At 35.1% G+C, this 22,866-nt stretch overlaps 1 protein-coding gene across 4 annotated transcripts in view; it reads right to left on the bottom strand.

Annotated features, from left to right (window-relative positions):
• LOC148040749 (diacylglycerol kinase 3-like) overlaps window positions 1–22,587 on the bottom strand; it is a 111,185-nt gene extending 88,598 nt beyond the window's left edge. For all 4 annotated transcript variants that reach the window (XR_015687665.1, XM_087661499.1, XM_087661507.1 and 1 more), the window contains exon 1: window positions 22,173–22,587. Coding sequence is in view for 3 of the 4 variants with exons in the window: in XM_087661499.1 (XP_087517625.1) it covers window positions 22,173–22,466 (294 nt within the window). In the remaining variant the exon portion in view is untranslated. The remainder of the gene's footprint in view (window positions 1–22,172) is intronic.
• Window positions 22,588–22,866: the final 279 nt, after the last annotated feature.

Here is a 22,866-nt window from a genome sequence, read left to right as displayed (position 1 = left end):
AGCATTTTGTTGAAACTTGTTATGTGTGTCAAATGTATTCTATGGTCAAGCATTGAGATGGGTTACAACCAACTTATCCCTTGTCTATACATTATAGATGGGTTATTGATCTTGTAACCATGCCTATAGGGATTTGGAACATGATGTATTTAGTGCTTGCAAGAGAAGATCTAACCAATCAAGTTGAAGATAAAGCTTTGACAACCAAGTCTACTCAAGCTGTTTGTCGCTTTTTGCTTGAAGAAGTATTTTGCAGATATGGCAGTGTTGGCAAGGTAACCGCAGATAGAGAAGAATTGGATGTCGATGAGGCACACAACTTCTTTGCTCAATTGGGTATCAATTTGGCTTTGACATCGGCCTACAATTCTGAAGGCAATGGAAAGAGTGAGAGAGGACATCCACCTATTCTCAAAGCTCTAGCAAAGTCTTGTAGGGGACAAATCAAACAATGGCCTAAAATGCTACCTTTTGCATTATGGGCTGACCGAACTACTCACAGTACAATGATTGGCTATATGCCAGCTAAAATTATGCATGGAAAACAACCAATTATGCCAATTGAAGAATCTATTCTCACATGGAGCCTTCTACCTTGGGAGGAAGGTGTGAGTAGAGGAGAGTTGTAGACTTTGCGCATATGGTAGCTAGAAAGAAGGCCTGAAGATATTCAAGCAGCTATTAAGAAGTTAAAAACAGAAAGACTAAAAAACAAAAGAAGATTTGATAGGCAACATTAACTTTGGCCAAGAGCTATCCAAGAAAATGACTGGGTGCTTGTCTATGAGAGCAGCCTAGATAATCAATACAGTGCTTCTATTAGGAAGATGGTAAAGCGTTGGTTTGGCTCGTATGTGGTAAAGGTCGTTCATGACAATGCCACATATTCATTGGCTGAATTGGATGGGACAAGCATGAAGATACCCGTAGCTAGAAAAAGAATCAAGCTCTTCAAACGAAGAGAAAGTTCAACATATGAGTTAGAAGACTTGGATATAATTCAAAAGCATGAAGACATAGAGGAAGAAGAAGAGGCAAAAGATGAAAACATTGACATGGTAGAAGATACTTCTTCTAACACTGTAGATCCCTAAGACTTTGGCACATGCTAGAGGATGTGCAGGTTAGGAGGGGGTGGATGTCGTGCCGCTACACACACACCGTGTAAAAAAATCTAGAGTGTGCCTTTCTTATTGATTTAGAGGGTCAATGCCATTTTAGACATTATTGTTAGTGTCCATGGTTCAAAAATACTAAATTTTTAGACAAGTTTTAACCAATTTTTGATATTTTAGATATTATCTCTTGTAAAAATCCATAAAATTGTAGACTTCTAGATTAGGATAACATGTAAAAGAAAGCAGGTAGCTTTCAACTAGTTTGAGAGGATTTTATGTAAAAAGAGAGATTGGTGAAATCATGCAACACGTGATCGCTATTTTCAAGCATTGAATAGCACTCCAAAGTGGGAGATAAAGAAGGAGTGATTTGGCTAAATTTTGGCCAGGTGTCCTAGTATTTTACCCCCCTTTCAGAGGCAATGGAAGCATCAGATTGGTGATTTGAGAAGCATAGAGAAAGGTATTATTTTATACACGTTTTTGTCTATTAGAGTTTTATCTTCTCATAATGCAGAAATAAACTGACATACTTCATCTATGTTAGTATTCTTCTACATTTTCTATTTCTTTTTGTGAGTATTCTTCTATGTCTTCTATTTCTTTAAACCCCTTCTCTTTCGTCTACTCATCTCCCTGAACCTCTCTTCACCCTGCTGTCTTTTACCCCTGTAGTGGACTTTCGACACCAAACGCTCTGACACCGTGTTAGGGGAAGTTTATGCTATTATCAAAGGTGAATTTCAAAAGATATTTGGGCTAATTTGGGTTGTTGTGCTGCTATACACACACCATGTAAAAAAATCTAGAGTGTGGCTCTATTATTGATTTAGAGAGCCAATGCCATTTTAGACATTAGTGTTAGTGTCCATGCTTCAAAAATATTAGGTTTTTGGATAAGTTTTAATCAATTTTTGATATTTTAGATATTATCTCTTGTAAAAATCCATAAAACTGTACACAGCTTCTAGATTAGGATAACATGTAAAAGAAAGCATGTAGCTTTCAGTTAAATTGAGAGGATTTTATGTAAAAAGAGAGATTGGCAAAATCGTGTGTCGCGCGATCGCTATTTTTCCAAAATGAACAACACTCCAAAGTGGGAGATGAAGAAGCAGTGATCTTGCTAAATTATGGTCAATTGTCTCGCTATTTTACCCCCCTTTCAGAGCTAATGGAAGCATCAGATTGGCGATCTGAGCAACATAGAGGAAGGTATTGTTTTATACATGTTTTTGTCTATTAGTCTTTATCTTTTCATAAAACAGAAATAAATTGACAGGCTTCATCTCTATTAGTATTCTTCTACATTTTCTATTTCTTTCTATGAGCATTCTTCTACGTCTTCTATTTCTTTAAACCCCTTCTCTTGCGTCTACTCCTCTCCCTGAATCTCCCTTCACCCTGTTGTGTCTTATTCCCGTGGTGGACTTTCAACACCAAATGCTTTGACACCGTGTTAGGGAAGTTTATGCTATCATCAGAGGTGAATTCCGAAATATATTTAGGCTGATTTGGGCTGATATCTTCAGCCATATTCAAAGAATCAGCTACATCAGTGTTCTTTTAATTCATTTCTTACTCTACAAAAGACAACTTGTCAAAATATGCAAGTATTATGTGCCCCTATGGTAGGGCAATGTTTGTAGATCATTCATAGATGCTTTGAGTTGAATTAAGAGGAGATTTTTCTCTTATTTCTTGGCTGTGGTAACTTATCCTTATCAAGAACTCAATTTGAAGCTCTCTTGAAGTAGGTCTCTTTGCCCTACAAGCCTTGTAATTGACTCATAAGCTTTTGTCCCTAACAGTCTACATTAAATGTAATCATACAAAGTTGATTCATGCTATGGTATCATGTATGAGTGATGGGATGCAAAGTAGTTTATGATAGATGACAACATATTGTACTTGATTTTATAATTTTTGATTGCTCTTATAGTCAAGAAAACAAGCTTGATTTGAGTTAGAACTTATGAGATAATACTCTTGTGATATTTGCCAAGAACATATAGTTGGAAGCTCTATTAACATCTTCAAGAACTTGGCTTGAAACCTTCAACCCTTCTCTTATCTCTACCATCTCCGAAGTCTAAGCTCTTGAACCCCCATACATTCTTCTCTCTCAAACCCCTATGATTGATCATGAAGTACCTCTTGAACCTTTAAACATTCACTATAATCTACTTATCTCTTGAAGACACATCTCCATCTATCTTGTCTAGTTTCCTTGCCAAACCCTTGTGGTGACCTTCAACCCTAAGCACTGCGACAATGCATGGTTCTTAACAAGTGTTACATGCATTTGGTATCATCATATCTTGTCTTATTATTATATTATCTTAATATATATTATTGAAAACTTTAAAGGGTTGCTACATGATAGCTATTCAAGTTACCCAATATTCCATGCAGTAGCTCCCCCTTAAAGATATCATTTCATTGTGTGTATGTGTGTGTGTGTGTATGTGTGTGTGTGCATGTGCGTGGGCGTGGGATGCTCATGGGAGTGGGCATGGGCGTGGGCGTGGACATGGACTTGGGCGTGCATATGGGTGTGGATGTGTGCGTGTGTGTGAGGCAACATGGTGGAGTGAGGTAGGCGCACAATAGCCATGCATATTGGAGCATAGGCCAACATGTAGATAACAGGTGGGTGGAGCAAGGTGAGTTGTATACAAGGGTAAGGGAATCACCTTGTTGCAGTGACAATAGTGTGGCCATAGTCACAAGCATTAACAGGCATGGGCAAGGCACTACCAATATGATGGCAAAATGTCTTACTATGCGACACCAATTACTTACAAATTGGTTTATTGGAAATTATTAGTATACATGAATTTTTAATTATAAACATTATTATAAACTAGTAAGATTTGTTATCATAAATGTTATTAATTTTATAATTAAATGTTGTTACATGTTTTCTAGAAAGCTCTATTTACTCTAAATAAGCACAAAAACCCCCCTCGAGAAAGAAGTGATAATATCACATCTAGTAATACTGGAAGCATATGCAAGAGACTTTTCTTTTCTATAGGTACTTAAGTTGGAGATGATTCTTGGTATATGTGCTTGCATTTTTCTTGAGAAAAAAGGTTCTATCAAGAGAAATCCCTCACTCTTAGGAAATTCTAAAAGGAAGCTACTCATCATCATCATCAACATCAGGATCATCATAGTCCAACCATAGGCACAAAGTGGGTCTTCAAGATCTCATTAATGGGGTCATTATCTTCCATGAGCATACCCCATAGTGTCTTCCATCGAAAAAAATGATCTCATGTTGTAACTTAGATTTGAGTAAGTTAAAAATATTTTGTATTGTCATCACACCCAAAAGGTACAATGTATCTCTTAGTTGTACATTCATGCCCTTAGCCTTATTCAAATTTAGAACTTGAATATTATCCTTGACTTTGTAAACTTCATCAAAGGTGGAGGTTGTTGGAATCCACACAAAAATTGAGAGGATAATTCTAAACACCAAAGGTGGAGGTCGCTAGAACCCACACAAAAATTGAGAGGATAATAACTTCAAAATTATCAATGTGGCTTGACAAAAGGGGTGCATCACATATATATATATATATATATATATATATATATAATTTTATGAAGGGGAGTTAAATGGCATGATGTGGTCAATCTTTAGGATATTTTCAATCGTTTGAAAAGTGACTACATGTTGGAGTAGAGAAATTCTAACAAAGGAAACTCAAAGATGGCCATTATCTTAGATAGACATTTCTATGTGAGAAGCATTGGCTATAATAACAACTATCCTATTGACAACTATAGGTTAGAGGCTACCTACATGCAAGTCGTATCAAGGATTTAAGGAGGACTTTTCTCTCTTTAAAGGGGTTCCAAACACAAAAAATAGTAAAGAAGAAGACCAATCGCACTTGAAGCACATTGAGTTCTTGAGAATGCATATGAGCAACAATTTAAGGCGGGTTGGTGATCACTGGAGCATTAACCACATGGAGAGCTATAGTGCCAAGGAGGTTTGCATATTTATGATCATGGTCTAATGTTTTAGGCTCCTTAATTAGCTATAACCAACCATTCTTTTTAAAGGATGAGGACTCAAATACCTTCATTTTATAGTTTTGTCTCTAATCTAACATGGCTTGGTGGATATCTATCACCCTCTCCCTTACAAGAGGTTTCATATCTCATGGGCATTGCTTATAGAATCATGAGTGTTAGCTTGTCATTGTTGTAAAATGAGATAGTTCATGTGGTGTTTCCCTTTTTAAGTTTGTCTTTCTTCAAACACCTAGAGTTGTCAAAATATGTTGATGATGACTTCATGCTATTAGAGAAAGCACCCTTTGTATTGTCTTAAACACTACAAAGAAGCAATTAATGGCTTGTGATTTTGATACTTCTACATTTTTGCTTTCTCTTGACACAAGATAAAGTTGTAATGCTCAAGGGACTTTTCAATGATTGTGGAGTCATTTAATCTTATTAAAGGCTTATGCAATGCTTGCTATGCTTTGGTGTCAAGCTAGTTTGGTGCTTTTGATGGTTCATAGGTTTGAGATCTACAAAGGGTGCATTATATTCTTCTTTCCTTAAAATCAAGTTGGATGGTGGTGATGTTATGTGGTGGAAGAGGTTTTGAAGGATTCATACTAGCATATTACTATGACACTCATATGCTTTCTGGATTATTGCATACATGTTCTAAACTATTTTGATGGGTTATCATAAGTGGAGCTACATGGACAATGGATTTTGATGCATAGCTTGGGTGGCTTGGTGGTGGTGTAGGGGTAGAAAATATTCATTTGCCTCATCTTTTGCATCATCAAAGAGTTGTTAGAAGAAACATTATGGTTAGAATCTGTAGCTATTGAGCCTAGTACCAAGTCACAATACTATCATGGGTGCTCCTTTCTCTCCTTATGTAGTGTTGTGTAAGGTTAAATAATCCTTAGAAATAGGATCAACCCCTAAATAGCTTGCAGGGGTATTAAGACTCCCAAGTTCCTCTCTTACATTAGTAGTGATAGTATTGAGGCATCCATTTGTTTCACCTATGCTTCTCACATTTGCTTGGCCATGGTGTATGGACGTGGCCTTCTGTGGGACTTCTCATCGAAAATTCTTATGATGTTCCTTGTTGTCATAGTGTTTATGGGGCTTATGGCCTCATTTTGATTAGTTTTCCCTGCATGGATAGCATACATTGCTCTATTGTTGTACCCATTGTCTCTAGTTCTTGTGGTTGTTGTGGATTATGTTGCAGGCTAGGAGTAAGGTTTTGATCACTACATCTACTATCCTTTTCTTGATGATGCAAACGGGGATGTGCTGTGTGATGCCCTCATGTGATTCCCTCATCAAGATAAATGAAGCAAGCACCCCATAATTTTTTACCTTTGAGTCAGCCTATGGTGGAGTTTTTGTATTCTTGACCCTTGTACTTGAGAATCAACTTGAGCATCTACAACATGTTTCATGTTCTTTATATCATGCAAGAGATGTATTCATCACCTGCAGAGCTGACCATTTGGGGGTGTTTAAAACCTATGATTAAATTACCAAAAGTTTTCATTGGAAAGGCCTTTGGGGAGATGTCAAAAAATTCATCTTGAGCTACATGCCATGTTAGCAAAACAAGGACAACACATCAAAGCCAAGTGGGTTGCTACAGCCATTGTCCATTCCTGAAGGCAAATGGATACACATCACTATGGACTTTATCATGAGCTTGTCTCTCACTAAGAAAGGGTGGAATAACATTTATGTAGTGGTGGACAAACTTGCTAAGGCAGCTCATTTTATTCCTGTGAAGGTCTAGTATACTACATCACAAGTAGCCAGCTAGTTCATGGAATATGTGTTTAAATTGTATGGATTATCATAGATCATAGTACATGATCGAGATCCCAAATTCATGAGCAACTTTTGGGAGGCAGTATTCAACTCAATAGGCACTCAATTGGCTCCCTCTAGAGCCTATCACCCATAGATAGATGGCCAAACAGAGAGGGTTAATAAGTGGTTGGAAACTTACTTAAGGCATTTCCACCATGATGTTCATGGACTCATGCCTACACTTGGCTAAGATTTCCTACAATAACTCCACTCATTATAGAATTTTAGTTTCCCCTTTTGAGGCTTTATATGGATACAAGGTCCCTTTTCCCAAGGTCATTTTCAATGACAAGATCAATCCTCAAAGTAAAGAAGAATTGGATCGAATGCGGGCCTTACTTTAGTAATGCAAACTAAATTTGAAGAAAGCTCAAGATCAAATGAAGCTTTATGCTGATGAGAAGAGACAAGAAATTGATTTTTAGGAAGGGGAATCGGTTTTATTGAAAGTGCCTAAGTCTAGGTATGCCACTCCTAAAGACAAGTCTAACAATAAACTAGCTCACAAATTCTATGGGCCTTATAGGATCATGAAGAGAGTGGTTGATTTGGCATACCGATTGGAATTGCCTCCTTCTACTAGGATTCACAATGTTTTCCATGTAAGTTAGCTCAAGCCCTTTATTGGATCATGAGTGGATCACATAGAGGAGCTTCCTAGCCCATGGATGAAGAAGGCATCATTCAATACATTCTAGAGGCGATCATTGGCCAAAGAGAAAAGAAGCCTCGTACTTTGTTCATTATCATGGAATATTTGATAAAGTGGCAGGTTTTACTACTTGAGGAAGCTTCTTGGAGGCCAAATTTAGTTGGGAAAGATTTTTTCCATCTTTTGCAAGCTAACTTGGCTAAACTTTAACTAATTGTGGCCTGTTCCACTTCAGACAGCTTGCAAAACCCTTTTGTTTTGAACTGAACTTTATTGTAAATTATGGGAAGCATTGAGTGCCATACATTGGCTGAAAGCACTCATTAAGCACTCCATTTCTATGTATCAAAAACCTTGATTGAAGTTATTTATAGAAAGTTATCTCAGATTTACTACAATAGGATCATGTAGTAGACAACATGTTGTCCACTACCTATAGCCTTCATTTTCTTAGAGAATATGGGTCAAGAGTTAAATTTTATCATTCCCCAATCATTACATATATCATACTTGATCAATTACCCTTTATACATCAAGAATTACCCCTCATTTCATTAGATAACCCGTGTAATGTCTACAGTACAGTAGTACTCTAGTCTGATCTCCCACCTTGTCTTTTGCAATAGTGCACCCAACTTGTTTTCAAGGCAAAAAACTTTGGGTAGGGATAGAATGTAAGAGATGGGAAATAAATGATAAAAAATACTAGCTACAGTGGCTAGTATAAAAGGTGTAAGGGACTTGAATTTTGATTATCACTATCATAATACAAGTCTCCTTCATCTTCTCTCTTTCTCAGCTTTCATGGCTGCCTTCTATCTCTTTCTATCTTTCTCTCTCCTCTTCTAGTATTTCTCTTCTAGTCACTCTCTTTCTCTCTCTTTTGCACTTCTTATTCTCTCTCTTTTTTAGTCTTCTCTCTTCTCTTTCTCTCTCTCTCTCTCTCTCTCTCTCTCTCTCTCTCTCTCTCTCTCTCTCTCTCTCTCTCTCTCTCTCTCTCTCTCTCTCTCTCTCTCTCTCTAGTCTTCTCGTTGACAATGGTGTTGCAATAGTCACATAGTGCCTAATAAATCTTCAATAGAAAAAATATAAACTAAGAAAACCACAAAGGGAAGTGGTATTGATAGGTGTTTGTCAATCTTTTACACACTCCACCTTCTTTGGGTTAGCCTTAATACCTTTTTCACTAACAATGTGTCCCAAATACTCTAATTTAGTTTGGATAAATGCACATTTGATCTCCTTAGCAAAGAGTCTATATTATCTTGAATCATCAAACACCTTTCTTATGTATGTACTTATGGGATAAGGTATATGTTCTTGATGATAATCTTATTCAAATCCCTCTAGCCTATACACATATGGAAAGTTCCATCCTTCTTAACCAATGATAGTAGTAGAGAGGCATATGATGAGGAATTAAACTCATAATTTGAATTCCATTTTCAACAAATCTTTGGTTTATTTGGCTACTTCTTCCCTTTTACACTTTGAAAGTATATAAGAAAGTTTGTTGGCAACATTTAACTTGGGCTCTATATCAATAGGATGATTGGCTACTCTTTTTGGAGGTAGGAGTATGAGCACCTAAAAGAAGTCTTTGAACTCCAATAATAATATTTTAAGGTTTTCATCCCTTACTAAATTCTTAGGCTGACCTATGGTTTCCTTGTTGAGATGTAATACAAAGATTTGAGACCACTTCTTAAAATCTTTATGAGTTGCTTGGTTGTGATAAGATGGAAATCTAATTTATTTTAAACTTGCTCTAGGTACACTAGTTGTCCATCACTCAAAAACCATCATCCCAAAGCAGTTTTTGCACATCAAGTAGTAGTGCTATGTTACCAATAATTCAAGCACAGAGGATTCATCCACCAATATTTAACAAAGATAAGTCAGATGATATAAATTATACTTTGTAAAATTTAAAATCATAACTATCCTTGATTCTTATGAGCTTCTAGAGATGGTATTGGGGATTGATTTTGAACCACAACCCATCCTTAATAAATTAAATTTGAGTGTTATGATTCTTGCAAATGAATATCTTCTGTGAGCTTGAAAACAAAAGAACACAAATGCGTTGTGTGCCTTAGTTAGAGCTTAGTTACCAAGAGTTCTGGCAATGTTTTGGCCTTGATTCAACATACAACTAAGGCATTAGAGGCTTGAAACATACTAAGAAGTTAGTACAAAACACAAATTTAAACAAGGATTATAAACATGGAGAATCAATTAGTAGTGTAAAGGTTTGTTGAAGGTGAGACAACTAAAGCATTCATTACTATATGACCGAATTGCTCGCATTGGGATATAAGAGACTAGTGAGGAACTACTCAAAGGTATCCTTGGAAATATCCACCAAAGTTTGATAGACTAGTAACTACCTTAACACTCAAGTGAGTCCTCAAGCCGTGATATTTGAGGAATTTTTTGCACTACTAATTGCAAAGGAGTTGCAATTGAAAGCTTGGGAAGGAAGCATCAAGGGAGATGCTGCATTCTCCACCAATACAAAAGGAAAAGATGGTTCCTCTATCAAACAACAATGACAAAAAAAAGGGTGGTAAGAAAAAGTCTCAAGGACACTACTATTACAAGAAGAAAGGACATGTAATTGTAGATTCTCATATATAAAAGAAGATGAGAAGAATATCCTAAAAAGTAAAGGCAAGGAGATATCTCATTAGGGAGAATATGAAGTCAAAAAGAGACTCCTAAAAATTTGATTATGAATCCTTAATCTTAGATTAGTCCTTCTTGAATAGTCATCATTGTATACCTTTTTGTCCCCTAATTTCCCGGCATTCCTAGGCTCCACCCTACTTTTTGTGGTGGACCCTACCTAGAAAAGAGGGGGAGTCTCCCTTTCTTTTCATCTTGGTAACTAGAAAGAAGGGGGGCCTTCCTTTCTTTTCATCCTGGAAACTAGCCTTTTTCATCCTCCAAGATGTGATTACCACTCTTCTAGAAGTACCACATCAATAACTTATTTATTTTTATCTTGAAAAACGTTTTTTTTATTTTTACAAAAAATATGTTTCTTTTTTTCAAAAGGTACCCAATCATATTACAAGTTGAAATACTCATTTTCTATCTAGTTTTTTATATTAAATGCCCTTCAAATCAACTCATCCTCTAAGATGGGATCACTACTTTTTTAAAAGTGTCACATCAATAACTCTGATATACTTTTGCCCTTAGAAATGAATTTTTTAAAACTTTCATAAAAAATGGATTTTGTTTTCTCAAAAAGGTGCTCAATCATATTGCACTTGAAATTCTCATTTTCTATACACATTTTACATTAAATGGCATCTAAATCAAATTAGATTTTTTAATATCCACACATGTGGTACTTAGACCACGCAGAGGTAGTTACATACCCACTTTATGCTCTAGTAGTCTTGATAAGTTCCACATTAATAGGTAAAACCAATTATGACCCAAAAGTGACTTTTTTTCTCTCCTCTCAAAATATGGTATTTTCTATCTCTAGTATTTTTTAACCATATCATATATGCATCTAAGTATTTTTATACTTTCTTTTTCTCTCTAAACCTTCTAAATCAATATTTGCTCTCCTGCCTTACATTTCTTAGTGAAAGCACTTAAAAACATAAGCAATTGTAAGGGGAAGCTGGACTTGTATATTCATCTAGATGAAGAGTATGCTATTACAAAAATCCCTTATTATATGACTTACATACAACAACTCCTTTCCAACATCATTTAGAGAGAAATAAAATATTTATAATTGAATAAAGAGTTTCTTATATCCTAATGACCTTAGCATTAGGCTAAATCCACCTTTCAATTCCACTTTTTCATTTCTCACTTTTGTTGGGGATGGCAAAGGGTCTACTTGGTTATTGCAAATGCTTAGGTGAAAATATTCATATGCTGATAATATTATCAATCAATACATTATATTACACTCATCAATCTTTGTTACAATCCTAGGATTCTTTAAATGTATTGCAAAAAGTTCTGCAAGATCAAGAAATCAAAGTGTGGAATCAAAGTGTGGAAGCTGTTGAGTGGTCTTTTCTATACTCACTGCTTGCCCAATAACGTGATTGTTCATTAGCAAGATTTATTGTAATAATAGTAATTATTATAATAATTAAGTGATACCTTTAAGTAATATGTTTATAATTAGTAATAGGGTTTATAGTTAATACTAAACCTTATTAAAACTTAAATGTTTACATTTATAATGATGATGTTGATGATTATAACAATAATAATAGTAATACCATTCAATTTATTAAATTTTACTAATATTAATATTAATAATAGAAACATTATAATTACTATTATAAATAATATTGATATTATAATTTAATAATATTATTAAGTGAGAACGTTATTATCAATAATATATTAACACTTATAACAATAATAATAAATTCATAATAAATATTTATTATTTAATAATTTTTAAATATTAAATATTTATTACTATTTTACAAAATACTTTACTATCATTTAATATTTCCTCCAATGTTTCAAATTAATTGTTTGATAGTATTATATAATATTATGGAACATGCTACCCATTGTCATGAGGTTCTATGTCTAGTAGTTGAAACTTATAGAAGTCTCATAGTGACAATATTTTATGTTTGTGCCTATGAGATTGACATGTTAGTGTTCATCCTAAATATACACCATTTGTATATATGTGTTAAGAAGTTGAAGTGGATTTTATACCTCTATTTGAATGAAAAGTACGGCGACTACTTACCTCTTGACAACAAAGGGGATAATTAAGTAACCTTGGACAAGATTTAACACTACTCTTGCAACAAAAAGGCCGCTTTTGTGGCAATTTGAACTCTTTACAAAAGATTCCATTTCTCCTCAATGAGAATGATTAAGAAGAAACGGTTTTAGGGAAATGTGACAAACATAAGATAGTAGTTTTAAAAAAATAGAAAGGGTCAAAAAAAGCTAGGAAGTGTATACTTTTATGTTCATCTTTAAGACCATGTTCGCAAAAAGTTAAAAAAAAATAGTATTTCTAATCAAAATCATGCAAGAAAATTCTTTATCAAGCTAAAACTTTCATGAAAAATACTTTTATATGTAAAGCATGTATTCCCATTAAGAGATTTGGAACTAGATAAGAATTGCCAAATTTTTTAAGAGCTCCAAATAGTGCTGTTGAGTGCTATTTTGACCAATTTTCATGCACTTTTGAGAATCCATTTTTGTAGAAAATCGATTTCCACTGGAAGCTTGTTTCAAATCTTTTGCTCTGCTATCTTCAGATATTGGAAAATTCTCATCCAATTTCAAAATCATATGCACATGTTATTTCAAATATAGTAAAATACAACCTAAGCTGCTAAAGTGGCTTGTAGCCACTTTTGTGGCAAATTACAAGACTAGTGTTAATGGAGAGTAGCAAGTGTGAATGCTCCTAGACCTGATCTCGAATTTGGCACCTAGTTTTTCAAGCATCAACAAGCTACCTTCAACCGATGAAGAAAGATTAGTAGTAGTAGGGAAACTACATACTTTTGAAGAGTTTACTAAAGCAAAAGCATGACATAAACTGGGAGAACTCTTCTGGAAACTACATACTTTTGAAGAGTTTACTATGTGTTACTAAAGCAAAAGCATGACATAAACTGGGAGAACTCTTCTGGAAGAGTAAATGCACTGATCCAAAATCTTTTGGACGATTATAGACTGTTCAAAATAGGGCAAATAGGTTGTCTACTATTATTAATGAGGAGAATAATCTTACCTAATCTGCATCTGTGGGAGATTATTGCTCTTGGTTCTGTTGAATAAAGGAATATTATGGATTATTTTATGTTTTCTTGTTCTACTACTATAGTAGATTGAAAATTCAAATTTTTGGGTTGAATGGAGGATTTTGAAAGCTTTAGAATAGAGTATTATTAGTCCATCTAGGTTGCATAGTCATAAAATTGCTCTAATGCATGTTCAAGCATGTTTTTGAGCCCAAGATATTGTTTGTTGTTTGATCTCATGTATGGCAAACATTAAGATATATTGTTTTAAATTTTATTTTGTTTGAGCTATAGTCTCAAATTTATCATCTTTATGTGGATATATATGTTGTATGTGGATATATATGACAAAAGCACTACATTTGTTGAAAGGTAGGTTCAATTACTTGATGGTTGAAATATTTCAAAATACTTAAAGGTATATGCAGAGAAGTTGAAACCACACATAAATGAGATTTATGCAAAAGGGGTTGCATGAGATGACTTTAAGCATGGTATGAAGGAAGAGTACTTCATCGAAAATGCTCGATTGGTTACTCAAAAAAGTTTCATAGAGTGGGTTGTAAAACCCTTTAAAGAACTAGCTACTACAAATCTTTTGCATGAGTTTAAGGGTAGGTATGACCCATTGGATAATATGGAGCAACAAGCTCTAGAATCAAATAATATAGGATTGTTTCTTTAGTTAGTAGATCTTGCAGTGCAATTGATCCTTAAAGAGCTCTTATAAGATGAAAGCAATGAATGGAGATCGAAAATAGATTGGCAAGATGTCAAGAATGTTATATCTATGCTTGTCAAGAGACAAAGTAGAAGAGTTAGGATGCATGTTGAACCTAGGTATTGAGCTTCAAGCATAGTAATTGAGCATGAAGATAAGCAACCAATTTCGATAGATACTATAGTAAAAGATGATGTACTAAATGAACTAGTTAAGGGCATGTGTGACTTACAATTGAAGCTTACAAAGTTGGAAGAAAAAGGATGATTTATAGGACTAAGGGCTCTGATTCAAGAAAGATTTGTATGGAGATTTATCTAGTGTGATAGCATTGAACATATGCACAAAATTTGCGAGATGTATGAAGATGCATTAGATAAGAATTTGATTTTCTTTACTATGTTTTGATGTGTTTTGATGGGTGACCATTTAGTTTTAATGTGTCCTAATTGTCTTCATTGAGCTCTATTTTCCTTCTATTAGAGCTTTGTGGTTGTTAATGGATGTGTTGGGTTATGGTTAAATAATTTTTTGGGGATTCACTACGTGAGACAATTTTACCACTCAATCCAAATTTTGGAATGGGTGGAATGTGAAAACTAGTCAATGATATAGATATAAAGAATGCATAAGTTGCAGTTGAAGCTACTATCTTTGGTTTCACTTAAGCATATGATGGATGATATTTCAAAGGAGAAAAAGAAGAAACATACTAAACCAAAGGGAAAATAGTCAAACTATAAATTGTAATTGGACATAGAATTTTCCATTCACTTGAAAAAGTTCCTAGAAGAACACATCTTGAATAATAAACTAGAACTTACCTTGGGAAAGATTCTTGGCATTGGCAAGAGATAGTTTCATAAAGAAATGATTGATATCATTAAGAGAAAACAGATACTAGACTATTCTATTACATATTCCAGACCCTCAAACAAATTATTTGAATTTGAATCTCATATATGGTAAATACTAATGCATATGAACTAAATTAAATTAGATTTTTATTGAGCCATAGTCTCAGATTTTTTGTCTTTATGTGGATGTATATGATGTATAAGGATTAAGCACAAGCTATGACACAATAAATATATTCTATAATTGGGTCTTCTCTATCTCTTCAATTTTTATTGCTTTGTACTATCTACTTCTATATCTTTTTATTTTGCTATGCTGCAAACTCTTATTATATGAGTCCTAAAAATTTTTAGCCATAGATAATAATTACTTCAACATTGTGCCCTTTGCTCATGCCTACTTATGCACTCTACTGTCATGTGTTGCTTAACTCTTGACTACCTATATAAGCTTGCTTGACACTCTCTAGATATGCAACCCAAGTGCAAAGTATGAACCTAGTGCCACACTATCGTCACACTATGTGTCCACTACTCAATAAAAACTTATGGGTTTTAGTCAAATATCAAGATTTCACTCATATATCATGAGAAGTGTTTGTTAGTGACAATGAGAGTTGTTTATATCTTATCGAGTGTATGTCAGGTAAATTAGAGTTAGTTTACATGTCCAAGCAACAAATGCAAGTGTATAGGGAATTCTAGAAGACCAAAGTAATGGTGAATAATTATCCCGAGAGCTCGTACAATTATTTACATGACCTGATAGGACTATGACAAGGTATGTGAAGACTTACCATGAGTAAATTAATGTATTTCAAGAGATTCATAAGTTAGTTCTCGTGTCTAAAGTGGTGAACTAAGTGGGAAAGGGGTTAATGATATTTTAGGAGTCTAAAGTGAAAAGAATAGAGAAGGGTGCGTAGTGGAAGGAGCAATGGCACAAGATATAGAGGCTCAAGAGTTTTTATTCTTCATCATCTTCATTCTTCTTCTTCTCTCATTCTCAATTAATACACACATAAGTATCCTCTAAAGTGATAGATACCTTTTGACCTTTAGGACTATTCAAAAACAACATCAGCTTAATTTATACATACATAGGATATCCCTTATCATATTCTTCATTTCTCAACACTCCCCCTTAAGATCAGAATGAGCTTGCAAATATAATACCCTAACTGCACTTCTAAAGTACTCAAAGTGATCCTTACCTAACACTTTGGTAAATATATTTGCGACTTCGTCATTGGTTTTGATATGTACCAAGTCTATCTCTCCATCCATAACCTTCTCTTTGATGAAGTGGTAGTGCACTTTGATATGCTTCATCCCTGCATGGTAGACTAGGCTCTTTGCCAACATAATGATAATAATGTTTTCATAATGCATGATAGCTCCACCATCTATCTTTATCCCCATATCACATAGTAATAATCTCAATCATGTTTGCTCACATATTGCCAATGCAATACCTCTATACTCCACTTCTATGCTAGATAGAGCAATTTTAGGTTACTTCTTGCTGCTCCAACTTACCATGTCTCTACACTAACCAAACTCCATGTGGAGTATCAATCACCTCAATTCCAAGAAAGTACCTCAATAAGCCAAGGTCTTTAATATCAAACTCCTTGTGTAGTCCATGCTTTACTTTGGCAACCTCTCTCTCTAAAGTACTAGAAATTATAAGATCATCGACATAGATGACATAACAACCATTCCATCATCTGTATGTTTGACATAAAGTGAATAATCAGTCATACTTTGCTGAAATTCCATGCTACATAAGGACTTAATGATCCTCTCACACCAAGCTCTTGGTGCTTGCTTCAATCCATACAAATGCCTTCCTCAACTTGCACACATAATGTAGATATTTATGGTGAACATACCCTTCCCAGTGATCCATACATACCTCTTCTTCCAATGTACCATTCAAGAAATCATCCTTCACATCCATTTGATATAATTTCTAGCTAAAGATAGAATCCATTGCAATGACCAATCTCACTATACCCATCTTAGCCACCACTAGACTAAATATCTCTTCATAATCCAAACTATATAAATTTTGAGCATAATCTTTTGCAACTAACCTTGACTTGTATCCCTCCAATGAGCCATCAGATTTGCACTTGACTTTGTATACCCACTTGTATTCAATTGCCTTCTTGCCATAAGGCGACTAAACTAAGTCCCATGTCTTGTTCTTTATCAATGCATCTATTTCTTCATCCATAGCATTCTTCCAATCTTTGTTTCCAACTACCTTTTTAAAGAAAGTGGGCTAAATATTCTAAACATATGATACCATATATGTATAATGCATCTTTATGAAACAATAATAAGTTAGTCTATCCCCATTGGATGCCTCACTCTATCTAGTCTCCTCAATTAAGGTACATTAGACAGTGTCTCAACCATTCTTGCAAATGGTGGAATATACTTTCTTACACTCTTTATCCCTGAAGTTCTTATATGCGGTATGCCAAACTTATCATCCATAGACTCATCTTGAGAACTTCCACCGATAGGCTTCTTCCCTTGTGCAATCAATGCCCTCTTTTGTGCACTCCTCGGCTTGCCACTCCATGGACTATAACTATCACTACTTTCTTTATGGACTTGGGGCCCAAATATATCCTCAGCATGCTAATTTCTTTTATCATTATTTGCTGCAATTTTCTTTACATACCCATCAACACCACTCTCATAGACATCCATGTCAACTGTAGCTTTCAGTCCATAGTAAGACTCATACTCCTCACATCCCTACTTATGTGAACCTCTTTAGTGATAGGATATATACTTCCTTTCTGCCACACCATTTCGTTGTGGTATATATTTACAAGGGACCTGTCTCTTGATCATATGGTCTCTCAAATAGTAAGAGAACTTACAAGGGACCTGTCTCTTGATCCTATGGTCTCTCAAATAGTAAGAGAACTCATTTAATATATATTCTCCACCATTATCTAATCTCAAACATTTTATGTAGCCCCAAAATGACTTTTCTACTATAGTCTTAGACTCCAAAAACTTTTCAAATGCTTCATTTTTATGATGTAAAAAGTACACCCATATCATCTTCTAAAGTCATCAATGAAAGTGATATAGAACCTTCATTTCCCACTCAAAGCAACATTCTAACATGGATCCCAAATATCGAAATGTATCATTCCCAAAGGATAGATGTTCAATCTCCTCCTCTCTGGAAATGGGAGTTTAGACTACTTGCCAAACTGACAAGCCTCACATACATGATCATAATTTATGTACCCAAACTGCGGAAGTCCACAAGCCACTTGTCTAGACGATATCTGTTTAAGCCTTTGGAAATTTACATGTCCAATCCTTCTAAGATATAGTTCATCTTTATATTGTTCATGCTTTGTCTCAACATAAATAGACCTTTGAGTGATGGGAATCCCTACATCCAAAGCAAATAACCTATTTTTCTTTTGACCACAAGCAATAAGCCTACCATGTTTTCCACTCTTGAACTCCTCAATGAAACAACCATACTTGTTAAACCTCAATTGTAATCCTTGATCTAGCCAACTAAAGCCAAATTTTTAGTGATAATGGCTAGATATAAAACATCCCAAAGCTTGTTTTTAGTTCGATCTCTAGTCACTAAAGCCACACTCTCAATATGAGTTATCTTATGTAATGTGTTATTTGCTATAGCCACATACTCTTTAGTTTGCATTTGTTTCTTTCTATCAAACCATGCTGTATAGTGAGTCATATGATTTGTAGCTCTTGAATCCAAAAACCAGTCATTCTCTCTAGGAGGCTGTCATAGTGCTAAGTACATGATCCATGGAGAAGAGATGACCTCTACGTGATGAACCACCTCTAGAACCATAGCTACCATTTCTATATCCACCTATATACTATCCAAAGTGGGTCCTTCCTCAACCCCTAGACATAGCATTTTTCTTATGAAAGTACTCTATCTGAAAGTGACCAAACTACTCACAATAATGACATGCACCATCTCTCTATGGAGTAAACTATCCTCTTACCTCTAAAGTAGGATCTCCCCTTGCCTCTATGTATAAAATCACCACATCCAAAAGTATATGACCTCATGCAAAAGTTTTTCCAGGCTATAAGATAATCTTCAAGCTCTAGATGAGCTACCACAGCCTTGTTGATGATAAAACACACTAATGTCGTGATTTGCATCTTTCCACTGCTAGATGCATTGAGGCCCAAGTTAATCTCTTTCCTAAGAAGCAAAGCAATTAAATCTTCAAAGTTAGGCATAGAGCCTCCCCTCACAGAAATGGAGATATCAAGGGACTTGTATGTTGATCCAAGTTGGTTTAGAGTGATAGATACCAAAACATCATTATATCACAACTAGTGCATTTATTGAATCAAGATCTTCTACAACCTTTTTTATTTTTGCCACATAATCACTGATGCTTCTATTTTCTCGCCATGCCCCATGCAACCTCTGCTTTAGTTGTATTTTTCTAGTCTCTGTACATCTGTCATATATCTTTTCGATAAAATTTCAAGCATATTTACAAGTATTTTCCTTTTTTATGTGTGGAATTAGGGTCTCTGAGATACATATACATATTTAATGCAAAAATTTCCTATTTTTTCTAGTCCAATCCTTATGTTTTTTTTTAAATATTCAGTGGGCTCATCAGGTATTTTTTGAACATGCATCTTTACTTGTAATAAGGTCCCAAAGACCTCTCTCTCTCTCTATCAAGAAATTCTTCATACAGTAGGACTATACACTATAGTTATCCTTACTCAATTTACCACCCATAATTTGTGTAATTAGTATAGTTTTTAACATTATGATGGTTGTAAATTTAGTAGAATCAACTATATATAATGTGCCAAATGAGTATCCAAGTATGTGAAAAAAAATTAAGCATCAACTAGTCAAAACCAAGACCCTAAAGTATTCAAAATCCCCAAGAAAATTCATATAAATTAGTTGTTTAGGCTAGATTTAGCATTTGTAAAATTTGTTCTAAATCAGAGAAGTTTTATGGTATCAAATATTTCCAAGATGGTCTTTTATGCTTGGGAAAGAACCTTATCAAGTTTGGTTGTCTTTCGAGTTAGTATGCAAGAGTTACAAGCTTTGGAAGATCAATGTCTCTGACTAGGAATGCACACAAGAAAAGAAGTTGCAAGCTGCACATAACTTTTTTGGGACAAAATATTTTGAAATTTCATCCTAGTATCTTCACAGAAGTTGCAGATTGAAAGTAGAGATACAGTATTGTAGAAGAAAGCTTGGCTATTCGAGTTACAAATCAAAAGTTATAAATAGATTTATGCAAAGTGGTCCTAATTGATCATTTTAAAAAAAGCAGGGAGTGATTAACCTTAATGGATACAAAGTACTATCACACCAACATTTGGATGATGATGCCATATGTAAGTGAGACGATAGTAGAAAGATATTCATTAGAAGAGAATTAGAGGAATATGAAAATGAAGCAAAGCAGGATATTGATGAAGAAAAAGATACAAAGCTTGTTAAAGACGATGAGGACCTTAAGCTTACAGTTGAACTTGCAAATGAAGAAGAGTGAAGGTGGCACATACCAAAGAATGTGCAGGTTTGGAAATGATAGATATTGTGATACGAGATGTCCACTTGGTAAAAACTTATGGGTTTTAGTGAAATGTCGAGATTTCATTTGTATGTTGTGAGATGTGTTTGTCAATGATAATGAGAGTTTTTTATATCTTATCCACTCTATGTTAGGTAAATTAGAGTCAATTCATAGGTCCAAGTAAGAATCAAGTGTATATGGAATTCTAAAAGACCAAATTAATGGAAAATAATTGTCCGAAAAGGTCCTATGATTATTTATATGACTTTACAAAAGTATGACAAGATATATCAAGACTTGCCAAGAGTAAGTTAGTGCATTGAGAAGATCCTTAAGTTAGTTATCATGTCTAACGTGGTGAACCAAACAGGAAAGGGTTTCAAGACATTTTAGGAGTCCAAAAAAGTGACCACGGACCAATTGAAAAGAGCTAGTGCCCAAGATTAAGGTTGGGAGAAGTCATGAGAAGTAAAAGGAATGATTGCATTGAAAACAAGGGTTTATTCTCGCAACTGTTTAGAACCCCATGCTACTACATTTTTACTGTATCAAAGCTTGAGGAAAAGCAAAATACACGATTATCCTTATCTCTATTAAGAGAGCATTTGTAAGGCTGAACATGGGATTCAAAACATAGATATTACTGTCATAATAACTAAAATTGCAGTTGGGATGGACAAAAATCTTCCTAGTGGTGAAGTGATTTGGCTTGGATCTAGGTGCCTTTCCTCCCAAAGGGCTTGCTTGAGTAAAAACAATTTTAGGACAGATTTGTATTTCTGAATACCTACTATTGTAGGTGAGTCTTGATAGTGAAAAGAAAGGTTTTTAATCAGTGAAGTTAAGAGTTTTCGAGCTAAATAGTATTTGAGTGACTATATATGCATAATCCAGATTGTTCGATCCAAATCGATTGTTTTGAACAAAGTACTTTTTAGTATAAGCTCCATTTGGGCCAAGATAAGAGTTTGAGCTAGTATCTCAAAAAGAGTTTTGTCTAAGCCATAAACTTGGATGCAAAGTTTCTTGCCTCGACTGAATTTGTTCAATTGTAGACAGAAGAGTTTATTAAGAGTTGCATTGTATTGTGTGGAATTCTTGTTAAAAGAACATGTTAGAGTCTTCTTTAATTTGATTCACAAAATTTTTTTACTCTCTTTCTCTCCCTACTTACTATATCCCTTCTGTCCTAAACCCTTGTGGTTAGGTCTTCAACCCTATATGCTCTAAGAGTGCTCCATGCTTAGTTACATATGAGCAGGTATCATTGATATGATAAGTAGGTGTCAAGGTGTCATTAGGGCAAAGAAGTGCGAGTTATCCCTAGGCCGAAACCATGCACCTTCTCATCCACAAAGACAGCAAGCCCCACATGTGCTTGGTACCCAACCTATGATGAGTGGGTTCTCTAGGCTGGATAAGTGCTTAATGGAAGAGTAGGCATTGTTTGGGCTCGATAGGTGTTACATATTTGTTACAAGGTGAAGGTTTTATATCATCAACCACAGAAACAATCTTGCTTCTACCACCAAGTAAGAAGATATGTGTAGTGTACCTGCTCATGGCTGAGGATCTCAGAGAGGAATGCAGAGAGAGCAAGCCCTTTGTGACCTCCACTCTTGTTGTTGATGATGACAATGAGAGGGTATGGGGGCGGCTGCTGATCATCATCCTGTGATGGCCTGGCAACTTCTTCAGGTTTAGCCAATTGACGCCTTCTCACTGAGGCAGCCATGGCGGTTCTCAGATACTCAGGAATCACGAATAGCCGTCGCAGTTCCATGACCTGAGCGTCGTCGAGTGCTGAAGAGGAAGAGAAGCAGGAAGAAATGCTATATGCAGGATGCATATTGAGATCAGAAACTCTGTGTGTGTGTGTGTAATAATCAGGCGCTAATGGTTTCGTTCCTGTCTGCAGCTATCGTTTAAGAGAAATCGCTGCCTTGCGTTCTCAAGATGATCAGTCACATAAAACGTGGTTGGTGAAGAGAGAATAATGTTATGTGGATTATATGCTTGAGACCTATCCTGAGGTATAATGCTTGAGGCCTACCCTAAGGTAATTGCTTAGCGGAAAGAAAACTCAATGGAAGGATTCCATAGAAGGCATCATATCATTGCGTTTATAGGAGTCTAGAAAGCCCAAAAAAAAGGGGTTTCACATGCTCTCCCATAACATTCTTGGTAGCCAATAGAAAAAGCCCCAATCTAATCTTTTGAAGCAAATAACATTTGCCTGCTATTTTTAT

The sequence above is a fragment of the Lygodium microphyllum genome, chromosome 2, assembly GCF_053477565.2.
Source record: "Lygodium microphyllum isolate KBCC chromosome 2, Lygodium_microphyllum_v1.1.10, whole genome shotgun sequence".
NCBI lineage: Eukaryota > Viridiplantae > Streptophyta > Polypodiopsida > Schizaeales > Lygodiaceae > Lygodium > Lygodium microphyllum.
Note: the sequence above shows the minus strand (reverse complement) of the source record. Positions and strands in the feature narration are given on the sequence as shown.